This window comes from Cariama cristata, unplaced genomic scaffold, assembly GCF_000690535.1.
Source record: "Cariama cristata isolate BGI_N322 unplaced genomic scaffold, ASM69053v1 scaffold4019, whole genome shotgun sequence".
In the NCBI taxonomy this organism is placed as follows: Eukaryota; Metazoa; Chordata; class Aves; order Cariamiformes; family Cariamidae; genus Cariama; species Cariama cristata.
The window spans coordinates 166,548-178,685 of NW_009635157.1; the positions used below are offsets into that span (position 1 = coordinate 166,548).

The following is a 12,138-nucleotide window of genomic DNA, read 5'->3' on the forward strand; positions in this document are numbered from 1 at the left end:
AACTAAAACCCTGACTTTAAAGCAATTAAAAGAATTCTGTGCAGCAGTTTATTGATTTCAGTTTAACTTGATAAAGTCTTGGATTATTTAGCACCTCTCCCATGATGTATAAATTGCTTTGCTCATTATGCCATCTCTTAATTTGTCTCAAATTTACCGTATTCTTTTCTTTTCAAGAGATGAATTTTTCTGTAGCAACTAGAAATATATGTTTCCTTCAACTTTGTGCTCTTATTTATGGTAAAATATCACTACAATTGTTGAATGACCCATTGTATTTCTCCAAGAAATTGAAGTGCTCGACTATTTTGCCTATTGGTCTAAAATAACATCTTAATTTTGGCTTCTTGGCTCATAAAGATGGTAATAATTTGGGAAAAGCATGCTGCTCATGGATGCTTAGGATGGCATCTGGAGATAGAAACAATGTGAACTGTTACTGTGCATACAAAATAAATAACCCTGGGCCTCACACAAAGACACAGAAATAAGCTCCATCAACTGAATTGCCCTCGCTCTCTTCCTTTGAACTCTCTGGCATAGTTCACTTCCCGAAGTAATGGAACAGAATTTATGTTTTCAAGCCTTATCAGTTTACATACCTATACTCAGATAACATGTGTGGATGGAAGATGCATTAAGTTGAAAGATTAAAATGAGAACACTTGTAAAGCTTGATGTTTACAGTGGGGTGGGTTTTTTTCAGTTTTTAGTCACACAAGCATGAAACCATATCTAAAACTCAGAGGTGGTCATCATTTGAAGAAAGCTTTAGGGTCAGGCTACAAATGTCAAGTCAGCCAGGGTTCTAACTTTTTTTTGTTTTTCAAAGATTAGGAAAAATAGTTATAAGCTTTTTTGTCAGTTCGGGCAGGGGGATGTTGATGCATGTAACTCAAATGCAACAGTCCCTTCTCTGAGTCTCTCTCTCCTGTTTGGAATCACAGAATAATCCCCAGGACAAGTGAGGCAATTGCACACATAAAGAAGAAACATTAGGAAAGTATTTTATATATTTGTTTGCTGTCCTTGCATGTGATTTATTAGCTAGGACATGGAAGAAAGCCAGCGCACATGGCCAATTTGCAGTCTGCAAGACACCAGTTTAGTAATTTTTGCAGTAATTAATCTAAACCATAGAATTAAAAATTTAAAGCAGCTATAGCCAACTGCCGCCTTCACTTTCTTGTTTCTGTTCTCATGGCAGGAAGTTGCAGAACCACTTCTAGATCTGAAGGAAGGAATGGACCAACTGGAGCACAATAAAACTTTGGGATTTATCCTTTCCACTCTACTAGCCATTGGGAACTTTCTGAATGGAACCAATGTAAGCCTGATGTCCCAGCATTTCCCCTGCAGCTTTTTCCTTCAAAAACATACATCAAAACCATTATGACAGTTGCAGCCCAGTATTTATTTTGTACCAAAAAATCATTTAGAAAACAGAACCTACTTTTTATTGTGTGTCAGGGTGCTTTTTGCCTCTTTCAGCATAACCTGAAGGAAATGTGGAGCTTTGCACTCTTCTGATGTAACTCCCTTGAGTTTAGTGTTGATGCTCCCCATTCAAATTGTGAGAACTGTGTCATGAGTCATTTCACTGCAGATGGACTGATTTTAGGCCTACACTTCAGCAAGTTAAAAATAAATCAAAGCAATAAGTTTCTTCCTCCGTAGGTTTCTTCTTCTTCTTCTTTTCCCTCTGCCTCTATGTGGTAATCATTTTTGTCTACCAGTCTAAATGGGAAGGAGTTAAACATTTTTATTTTTAATCTCTTCCCTTTTCTCCCCCTTACAGGCCAAAGCTTTTGAGTTGAGCTACCTCGAGAAGGTTCCAGAAGTCAAGGACACAGTGCACAAGCAGTCCCTGCTGCACCACGTCTGTACTATGGTGGTGGAAAAGTTCCCAGACAGCACTGATCTTTATTCAGAGATCGGGGCCATCACTAGGTCAGCCAAGGTATGTCTAGTGGGTAAATATACATATATGTTTTTGAAAACCCTCTTCAAAGTTAAATATTTAAGATTTTATTTTATTCTTTGGTTTTATTCCTCCCTGGACGCAGCATTTTTTATGAATGTGCATTTGTTGTGTCATTCCCACTGGATTTCAAAGGTGCCAGTACCCTGAGCTTTGTCTCTGTCAGGTGGTTTCCTCATCAGTGCACTAATAGGCAGCCACATTAAGACAGCCATTTTAATGTTATGTACATTATTAATGTATGTAACTATTAGGAACTATTTTCACCTTAAAACTTTTGTTTGACCAGTATCTTCATATATATTTATTCTGTAGTTTGGGGGAATCTCTTTTTTAAGGCAGATGCCTGATTGTATTTTAAAGACAATGGGAGCAATGAACTTTTTTGGTAATAAAATTGTTTCCAGAATGAAAGTGTCCTTGAAATGTTTTGCTAAACTCCTTTTCTGTCCTCCTCCTGACAATAATTTTGATGATTAGGAGTTAGGGAAGATAAATAGAAATAAAGGAAACTTGTAGCAGCACCTCTTTTTACAAGATGGTAACTTGGCTAATGCATAGGTCTGGTCAATGGCTTAATTTGATACGCGGATTATTTATTACTGCTGCTAGCAGGCATGATAGAAACACTGTAACCTCCCTCTTGGAGCTGTCAGAGTGTGAAATTTCATGGATGACCCTTAAAAACAGTATATTACTTGATTGAGTAAACATGACAGAATATCATCAGGAGATAAAAACCATGAAATTTCTGTTTTGGAGTCATGTCTCATGTGAAAATGGAAATAATTACAGCAGATAATACTAGTATCCATCCTGTCCAGTCTCTTGATTCAGACAGTGGCCAATACCAGCTGCTTGAGAGGAAAGCACAAGAAGGTTTGAAGGAGGAAGATCTCTCCTAGAAAAATTTTATTTCGTGAGCCATAATACTGATTATATACCTAAAATGGAGGAATGATTTCTTTCCCCAAAGCCATCTTGTTTGGATATTGGAGGGGGGGGGGGGTAGAGGAGAACCCTGTATAATACAATTTTTTAAAAACTCCAAAAATTAAATCTTATTTTGGCTCCTAGGGCAGTTCTTGTGACAATGAATTCATCATCTAATTTTTTTCTGCTCTTGAATTTGCCAATTTCAGGATTTACTGTCTGAAGATATTGAACAGTCAAAACCTTTTTTATCCCTCTCTTCCGTAGAATAACCTAGGTTGGAATGGACCTCTGAAGGTCATCTGGTCCAAACACCCTTTTCAGTGCAAGACCAAATTAAACCAGGCTGCTTGGATCCTTCTCTAAGTCTCAAATAATTCTTCTACATTTTTTTTTTTTTGAGGCCATTTCCACACTTTTCTCCATCTTATCTTTTAGAATGGGTTAAACAATAGCAAACACAGTATTCCAGCCTCTCCTTATAAATGTTATATGCTGACTATGTTTGTCTCTTCTGCTTGTGCTATCTTTTGTTATATGTCCTGGGGTTTTCTTTGGGTTTTTTGACTACTGCTGTCCTTTTGACAGTCGTTGTCTTTAGGCAGTTCACGAGGACATCCAGGCAACCTCCTGAGCTGATCGGGCAATTCAGAACTCAGGCCGATGCGCAAAGGAGTCTGATACTGCCTGCAGTGTGAGCTTCATTGCAATCTACAGTAATGACCATGATCTGCTGAAGCAGATTTACTGCTTATCTCTCAAACCTCTAATAATCTTAAATCAGGACTAATCTGAATAATTTCTTGCCATCTGTAGATTTTACCCTCTCAGTGTGCTTCCTTGTTTCCAGATAATTTTGAAATACAAAGTACAGACCATGAGACACCTGCTCTTAACCCTGTCATCAGATGAGAATCAATATGTATTCTTTCTTTTCTTTTGCTCTCCTAACCTCACACTTCATAAGTGGCCTCCCATGAGGCTCTTGTAAAGATTTCGAAAGTCTAGTTTGCTTTACTTGCTCTTACCTGTCCACTATTTTATAAACATATTCAGAATCTAGTGATTATTGTGATGTATTTAATTTCCTGTTATTCATCCTTTCAGCCAGGTTACCAGGTATAGTAATAAAGCTAGGAGCTCTACTGTCTCCTGAATCAGCCTTGCTGCTTTTGTAAAGATAGGTGAAACTTTTGCTATCCTCTCATTCTTTAAGTTACTAAGTGTAGTGAAAGCATACTCATTTTAGCCAGTGGCTCAATTTCTTTATTTCAATTGCTGTCAGAATTCTTGTCTTCTGCTTGTTTACTGCTTTGTAAGATATCATCCTCCTCCAACATATTTGTTTCTGCTAGCAAGTATTTGAACCTTGCTATTTGTTCATGTCTATTAAAAAATAAAATGCAGAAAAATAAAGGCAGGTATCAGAATAGGTTTCTCCGCAACTTTCTCTGCGGTGAAGTTGGATGAAAACAAGTCATCTTGCTTTCCTTCCCTAACTTTTGTCTTCCTCAGTTTCTTTCACCCCCAGTGATCCAGGACCTCCTATGTATTTTCTTTTTTTTGATACCATAACGAAATGTGTGGATTTTGTTTTATACCCTTAGATATTTGCTCTTTGGATTCCATCTCTGTTCTCCTAATTTTCCTCTTGTACAGCCTATGTTTAGGCTCTGTTTTATCACCTTCACTGAGGTTAGTTTCTCATGTTTGGAAGGTTTTTTTGTTTTTTTGTTTTTTTTCTTTGAGTGATTCTTCATCTCTTAACATTTAGGTATATTAGTTTCTCATTTTGTGCTTCCTCTCTTTGTTAAGAAGTTATTTCACTTTTTTTTAGATTGCGACCAAGTTCATCACTAAAATGAAAATTACCATAAAAGAGAAGAGCCCTTGTTTTCCAAAATCCACACTACCATGTATGGTGTACTCTCAAGTGAATCTTCTATTTTTCAGTCTTAGAAAGTGGAAGAAAGCTTAACCTAATGCTGTCACTTATAAAAAATTTTTAGGTCTAAGAGCATGCAAAACTGAGCACAGTCTTTCAGTCTGTGGTTTGCTGATCTTGTGGCCCTGCCCAAAGCGGATGAAATTCTGTAAAGGCCAGACAAAATCACATTAAGAGAAATTACAGCCTTAACCTTCCCCATGACGCCCAAGGTCTCCCTCCTTGGGATGTTCCTGCATGTGTTATACCACTGATGGATTACTGTAACAAGCTCTATTCCCACTTGATCTTAGCTGCCACAAATCAAAGACTTAGGACATGGAAGCCATCCAAGCTGCCCTCTTCAAGGGAATGTTCACAGACAAGGCGAAATCTTGGTTTAGGAAAGTTGACAGGAAAGGAGAACTAATATTTCACTGTGGATTAGGCTGTATTTTGAGCTCCATTTTGTCTACAAACATCTTTCAGAAACCACAAAGGCTAAACAATTTCCATCCTGTAGATAAACAGAGATGCCCCTTCCCCTGAGATGCACACCATATGAGAATTTCCTCAGCCTGAGTTCATGAAAAAAAAAATGTAAACAAACCAGGCTGCCTCACCAGAAAGGAGTTAGAAAGACCAGAAACAAAATGGTATAGTTATTGCAAAACTTATGTCTTTTTGTTGAAGGACTGAAGTCATAAATGGCAAAAAAAAAGCAGACACAAGTGAAAAAATGACCAAAAAAATAGAATTCTAGATAAATAAAAGTATTCATAGTTGTATAAAAATGTATAAGAGCATGAAGGGCACTGATTGTTTAGTATCCTATGATTAAAAGCACTTGCTTTTTTTTTTCTCCTGCTTTTTTATTTTAACATATTTTAAGTTATTTTTTCACTGGAGTTGTACCAGAACTGATATACTTACATCTGAAGCAGCTCTCAAATTTCTGCAGTTAAACTCAGTATTGTTCCTAGAAGTTTCCTGACCAGTATGTCAAGGAGGAGTTGCATCAGGACTAGTATCTTCTCTGTTAGTGAATTAAAAAATGTATTACTATTAAAAATGTTCATCATCCCTCAACCCCATAAGTGTTTTTCCCCATGCATCTGAAAGCTGGCAAGCTCCATAGAGTAAATTAGTAATTGTCCTTTTCTCCCCCTAATTTTAATTTACTTACAAGATGTCAAACTTCTGTCTGGTTTTTAACCCCTGCAGCAAGACACTTAGATTAGTTGCAGATACTAGGCAATGGAGAAGCAGGCAGCTTTTAAAAGTAAGCAATAGGAAATGTTAACAACGCAGAGGAGGGGGTAAGGATTGCTAGTAGGAAAAAACTTAGGACAAGACTACGACGTACGCAGGGGAGAAGGAAGCCCGCAGCTGCCCTCCGAGGGACTTGGCAGGGGAGGAAGGAGGGGGCTGAAACAGAAGTGCCATTCTGGTGTGCTGTAGCTCTGCTTGATATGCTCGAAAGCAGAGAAAGGAGAAAAGAAAAAGAAAAAGTAGGGAAGATCATGCTACCTCCTGCGCTGCTTCAGTGGGTTTCTCCTGTCTCGCTTGACAGGGAGTATTTGTGTGCAATTATCATTCAAGTATGCTTTCCCTACATTATTTCAAACAAAAATAAATGCCAAAAGTCAAATTATTTTTCATGGAAAAAAAAAAAAAAGAGGTTGGGGGATGCGAGGTTTCTTACCATTGTATCATTCCTGTGGTGCCAGCTGCGAGGACTGCTGCAGCTGCCCCAGTTCCTGGCATGGGCTGGTGAGCAAAGGTGAAGACAGAGCAGGAGAAGGCAGATCCTGCTGGTTGCAGGGCAGGCTGGGGCGAAGGGGGAAGGAGCTTCGGTGGCAAAGGAGACTTCAAGGTTTTGTCTGAAAGAGAGTATATGAAGTTTAGCACATGTGTCTGACAGCACTGTGGTGTTTCAATAACACTCCAGGTGAAATGACTGCAAGTGGTATTGCCATAACACCATCTGAAGGGACCTATATCACCACTTACTGGTATTGCTCCTCTTCATCCCAAATTGTGGGAACTGTCATACAGCATCTGTAAAAAGATCCCATATTAGTGTGTTTATTGTAGATTGTTTAAGGAACTAAAATGCAGTGGAGATGTGTATGTAATTGGGTAGACTCATCTGGGCATATCTCAGTAAGCACCTCTGTCCTTTAGTTTTTAATTAGTAGATTGATTCAGGTGCTCTCATTTCCAAAATTATTTTGGGAAGATGCCACCTCTTACCCTAGAATTAGAAATGTCTGGACAGAACCTCCTTTGCTTGCTCTTGAGAGCTGGCATCTACTTTACTTAAAATGTGTGGCCCACAGTGAGCAAGTCGGACTAACATTGGTCTTGGGATAATTCTTGTGACATTCAGTGAAGCAAGCCAGTGTGGAAGTACTGGAGGAGACAGAGTTTTGAACATCCACCATCGAAGGTCGCTGCACTCAGATGACAGCGTGTTTGCAAGAAGCAATTCTTAGAATTTCCTTTGGTGCTGAACCAGCTCAAGAAAAGAGGAAGATTTTGTGTTCCCTGCCAGAACGCATCCCTGTCATAATGTGAGAACAGATGGTCTGACCTTAAATTATAAACAGCTCAGACTAGGCTGTGGTCTGCTGCAGAAAATATCTTAAACTTTGAAGAGACAAAGATTTTGTCTCTGATTATGTGTATCTTTCTATGATGTGCGATAAAATAGTTGTCATTTTATGGTGAATTTAAGGCAACATTTTTCATTGTGAAAGCATCAGTCTTCTATTTAATGCACCTTATGGGTGGGATAGAAATCCAAGTCTTCCTTAGAAAATATCTGGATTTGATATCTCCACCACTAAAAGAAACAAGATGTAGCAATAAACAATAAATGTAGTATCAAGCAATAGAAAACCTATACAAGGATACTGAGGTTACATAAGTTATTCGCTGGCCTTCAGAACAAAACTTCGGATAATTTACAGTGATTTTGAAAATAAGTGCTTTTTAAGCAGAAACCTCAGCTTCACCAGTTTTCCTTCATTTATTTGTTTTGGATTTTTTTTACTTCAATCCAGTTGTGACATTTTTGACCCTGTTCAGGGGCTGAATGTAAATACAGAAGGCAGGAAACATGAATGTAATCAGGTGCAGCATCTTTGATTTTAGGACAGTTTTGTACTGTCAATAGTGGTGGAGCTTAGCCCAGAGACTTAGAGGAGATTTAGCTGGAAGAGGAAATGTGTCTGTAAAGCACATTCCAGCTGAGGGAATGCTGAAGAAAAATTACCTGTTCTCACAGCAGCTACAGTTATTTGCTGTGCATGGCAATGCATACCTGGAATTGTATATGCTGCCCTAGAGAATATATAGTGGAAGGCACTTTAGGTTTGAGCCATGCATTTAATTCCCAATGTCACTTCAAAGCATCACTTTCTCTCTCTCCCAACAAATAGTAAGAGTCCAATTCCTGTGTTGCCATGAGATATTTCTGTGGACATAGAGAAGAAGCATCCCAACCCAAAGACTAGAAAGGCTCCCTAATATGTGTCCTGCCTGAATGACTGGGGCATGATCTAGTATTTCATTAATTAGAAAGTTTTAAACCTATATACGCAGCAGGTGATATTGGATGTATGGCATGGAGTTGAACTTGGAAAAAATAGGCCTTTTAAAGGGCCAGTATTCATGGAACCTAAATGGGCAGGGAAGTAACTGCTGAGCCATTTGGTGGTAGTGGTAGTTTTTGAGTCAGGTGAAAACCAGCGAGAACAGAAGTCATTTGGGCAGTAGGTGTATCATGCAATATTGAATTCTCAGCCCAATGAAGTGAGAAACTTGGTAGAACTCTTTTTTGTGGTGGTGTTTATGGCAGAGTCATCTGTTACTATGGTAGCAAGCAATAAATAATGATATCAAAGGATTAAAATGAGTGCTGGTGTGGCTTGCATGTGGTTGGAAGGTTTCATTCTTGGTCTGTGTCATTTGTGCAAAATATGGTGGTACATTAAATTGAAAAATAGATTTTTATTTTTAAAGTTGCCCATTAGTGACTTATAGCAGTGATTTCCTGAATGAGGCTGACCCTGCAGGGGTAAACTAGTCTTTAAATCCTATTTGGATAGACTCTCTCTGGCTACTCCACTCTGATGCAACAGTGTCTACAAAGGCACTTCTCAGAAGACTGAACAGTGGGCCTAGCAAGAGATTTCACAGATAAATAACAAATAGTTCTGAATATTTTTCTGCTAGTGTGGTTGTGAATTGAGAGGAACCTGGCAGGAGAAAGAAGGAACATATCAAGTATATCCCAGGAGCATTTAGAAAGTTGCTTTTTCTAAATTCATTTACAAATTAAAATAAACATTACATAGTGTCTGAAAGAAAAGACATTTATGTTTTGCATAACAGCCTAAGACCACTCATTCTTTTGCCTGAGGAAAAAAAAGAAATTTTTTTTTAAAGTTGTAGCAGAAGGCAACAGTAAGCAGGACCAGCAAGCTCCATGTCTTTTGCACATACATGTAGTGAGGAGGAAGAAGAATGTATGTTTCCACCTTTCTCCAAATGCTAGGGCCAGACACAACATCCACATGCCGCTATCCAAGGAGAAACCTATAAGGACTATTTCAGATTACTGCTTCCTTTGATTCAGTGGAGCATAGTTATAAAATAATGCCACAACAGTTCGTGTCTGAGCACCTCCTATGCTGAGGTCTCCTGGAGCCACAACTCATCTGAATTCCTTCTTAGTCCCAGCATGACCTTCCAGCTGCAGGTGAGAATTGGTGCATCTTTCCTTTCAAGAAAGAAAGAACAAAACAGAAAAAGGAATCTCATCTTTGTACCATTATGCAGCATTAATTCTTTTAGTAAAGCGTTAGAAATAAACACATCAATAAAAAGGTGCAATCCATGCTCCCTTGGGAATGCTGTGTGGACTGACAGGGAGGTAGTATGGTATTATATATGCCTTTTCATGTTTCCTTTATGCATATTAGTTTGAATAATTGTCATTACTACTCCACAGAAGTTCTTGTTCTTATCATAGGAACAAGTTGGGGGGATCATTTATCATCATTGTTATTGTTATATTTGTATATAACACTTTCAGTGTTAGGAGACATCCTAAACAGAACAACAATAACAGAAAAAATTACCCCCAAAAAAGGAAATTAGAAGGATATGGCTGAACAATGTGACTGCTTTTAAACATCTGTGCACAAATATTAGATGTAGGTTTGGACCACTGTGCTCATCTTTCATGGTTGGTTACCTCAGTTAAAGTGAGGCAAAAGTTTTGCTTTTCAGTTGGATTTGTATTTTATTTACATTTTCCATTGATGCAAGTACCTGCTGTTTTATGATAGAAATGTGCATAAAATGGAGGAGCTTGTTGGCCACATAGTTATTGGACTGCTGCTGCTCAGAATATTATAAAAGCTTCTTTATGTCCATGATACATTTGGCTTCACAGTGAAGAAAGACAAGGATATGAGGATGCCAAATTCATTAGGATCCTGCTTTTCAGTGGAATCTGGTGCTCATAATTAAGAGAATTAATAGCTGTCTGTCTTGGTTAATATTCCAACACATTATAAGGGTTAGAAAATGTAAGAGTTTGCAGAATAAGAGCATAGTACTTCAATAGGATTTTGGTGTATTTTATCAGTTAAAAATACATACTGCTATTTCAGATTGCAGTGGAAAGCCAGTGTATGTGAGAGTTGATATATATGCTTAACGTACACCAATTGCTGGCATGCAACCTGGATATTACATTCCAGTAGCCTAGAATAAACCATCACCTGGATCCTGTGTACAAGTGTCTGCAATTGCAGAAGAGTCTAGTTAAAAGATCAGTGGTCAGTGGATCTGTCTTTGGCTTTACTGTGCTAACAGGCTTATGGCTAATTTCTTATCTGAACACCAGCACTGAAGGAAAAAAGGGGATGACAGAGGAAACATGAAGGCAAGGTATGTAAATTAGAGAGGAGGTACGGGGGGGTGACTGTGCATGTCACGTTACACTCTTTCCCATTGGAGAGCATCACAGTAGTGCTGTTGGTGTTAGAAGAAAAAGAGGGGGAAAGCTTGTTTTCTGTGATTTGAAATATCATGCAGGTAGTACTCTAAAGCTGCAAACTATCGAATGTTTTGATACATTTGGTAGGAGAGTCCAAATATTTTTAACTGATTTTTCCTTTTGAGCTGATCCAGCCTGAACATTTAAAATCTCACTTCTGCAAGATTTAGTAGGAAAAATCTTGTCAGCTGGCTGGTAAATGTTAGTCTTTTTGTTTGGTTGCTTGTTTTTTTAGAAGGATCTGAAGACTTACCTTTGTTACCTGGTGCCCTGTTGGGAGGTGGTTTCTACCCCTTGGATAGGGGAAAGGGATGTTGTGTGGTTTATCACCTGTGAAGAAACTTAACTCCTTGCCTGTAAGACCTAGAGCAGACTGAAATGCCATGGATTCTGCATCTACCTGCAAAATTTGCACAAGACAAATAGCACTTCATGAAATATCAGCTGGGGTATCTGGTTGTCTCTGAAAAATTTTGACTTATGTCCACAAAGAAGTGACCGAACTTTGGAGAGCTGGCAGCCACAAGATTTTAGATTTCGTGAATGTTTGTCACATTCTTGCAGGCACAGGACAGTTTGCATGTGGAGAATGCCCAGGCACGTTATCCTATATTGGATTTCCTGCTTTACTTCTTCCAGGAGTTAACAGCTTCTGCTCGAGCAAAGCCACCTGTGCTCTACAGAGGTTCACTCCAGGGGAACTTCGGTGGCATTGTCCTTGCTGCGGTCTCCTTAGGACTTCCCCAGAGATCTGAATTTTGGTTTGTGCTCAAAAAATTCCTGTGCATCCCTTAGCCTGTCCTGCCATCCCCAGTCCTTGCTGGAACTGCCCATTCTTGTGAATGCGCTGGCTGATGGCAGATTTCAAGGGGCAGGGGATTCGCCACATCTTTTCCCTGTAGATAAGCTGTTCTCCACAGATGTCTCTTGAACTCCTGCGGGCTTGAACCTCAGAACTTTCTGGTAGCTTAAAACTCATTCTGTTTTCAGTGAAAGCTGTCATAAAACATCATAAAATTAAATTTCTCTGCTGCAGCAGCTGAGAGACTTCCCCAGCCAGGTTAGATAATTCTTACTAGTAAGACCTAGAAGTACCTCCTCTTGGCTTTTTTTTCTTAATATGAATACTAGTATTTTTTCCTCATGTGTGTTTTAGATATATCATCTAGGGAGAGCTGCAATGTGTTTATCACCCACAGTGAAAATACTGACCTGGAAAAGCCT

At 38.8% G+C, this 12,138-nt stretch overlaps 1 protein-coding gene across 1 annotated transcript in view; it reads left to right on the forward strand.

Moving 5' to 3' along the window:
* FHOD3 (formin homology 2 domain containing 3) overlaps positions 1–12,138 on the forward strand; it is a 197,084-nt gene that overhangs the window by 155,308 nt on the left and 29,638 nt on the right. The window contains exons 16-17 of the mRNA XM_009707416.1: positions 1,208–1,327; positions 1,799–1,960. Coding sequence (XP_009705718.1) covers positions 1,208–1,327; positions 1,799–1,960 — 282 coding nt within the window. The remainder of the gene's footprint in view (positions 1–1,207; positions 1,328–1,798; positions 1,961–12,138) is intronic.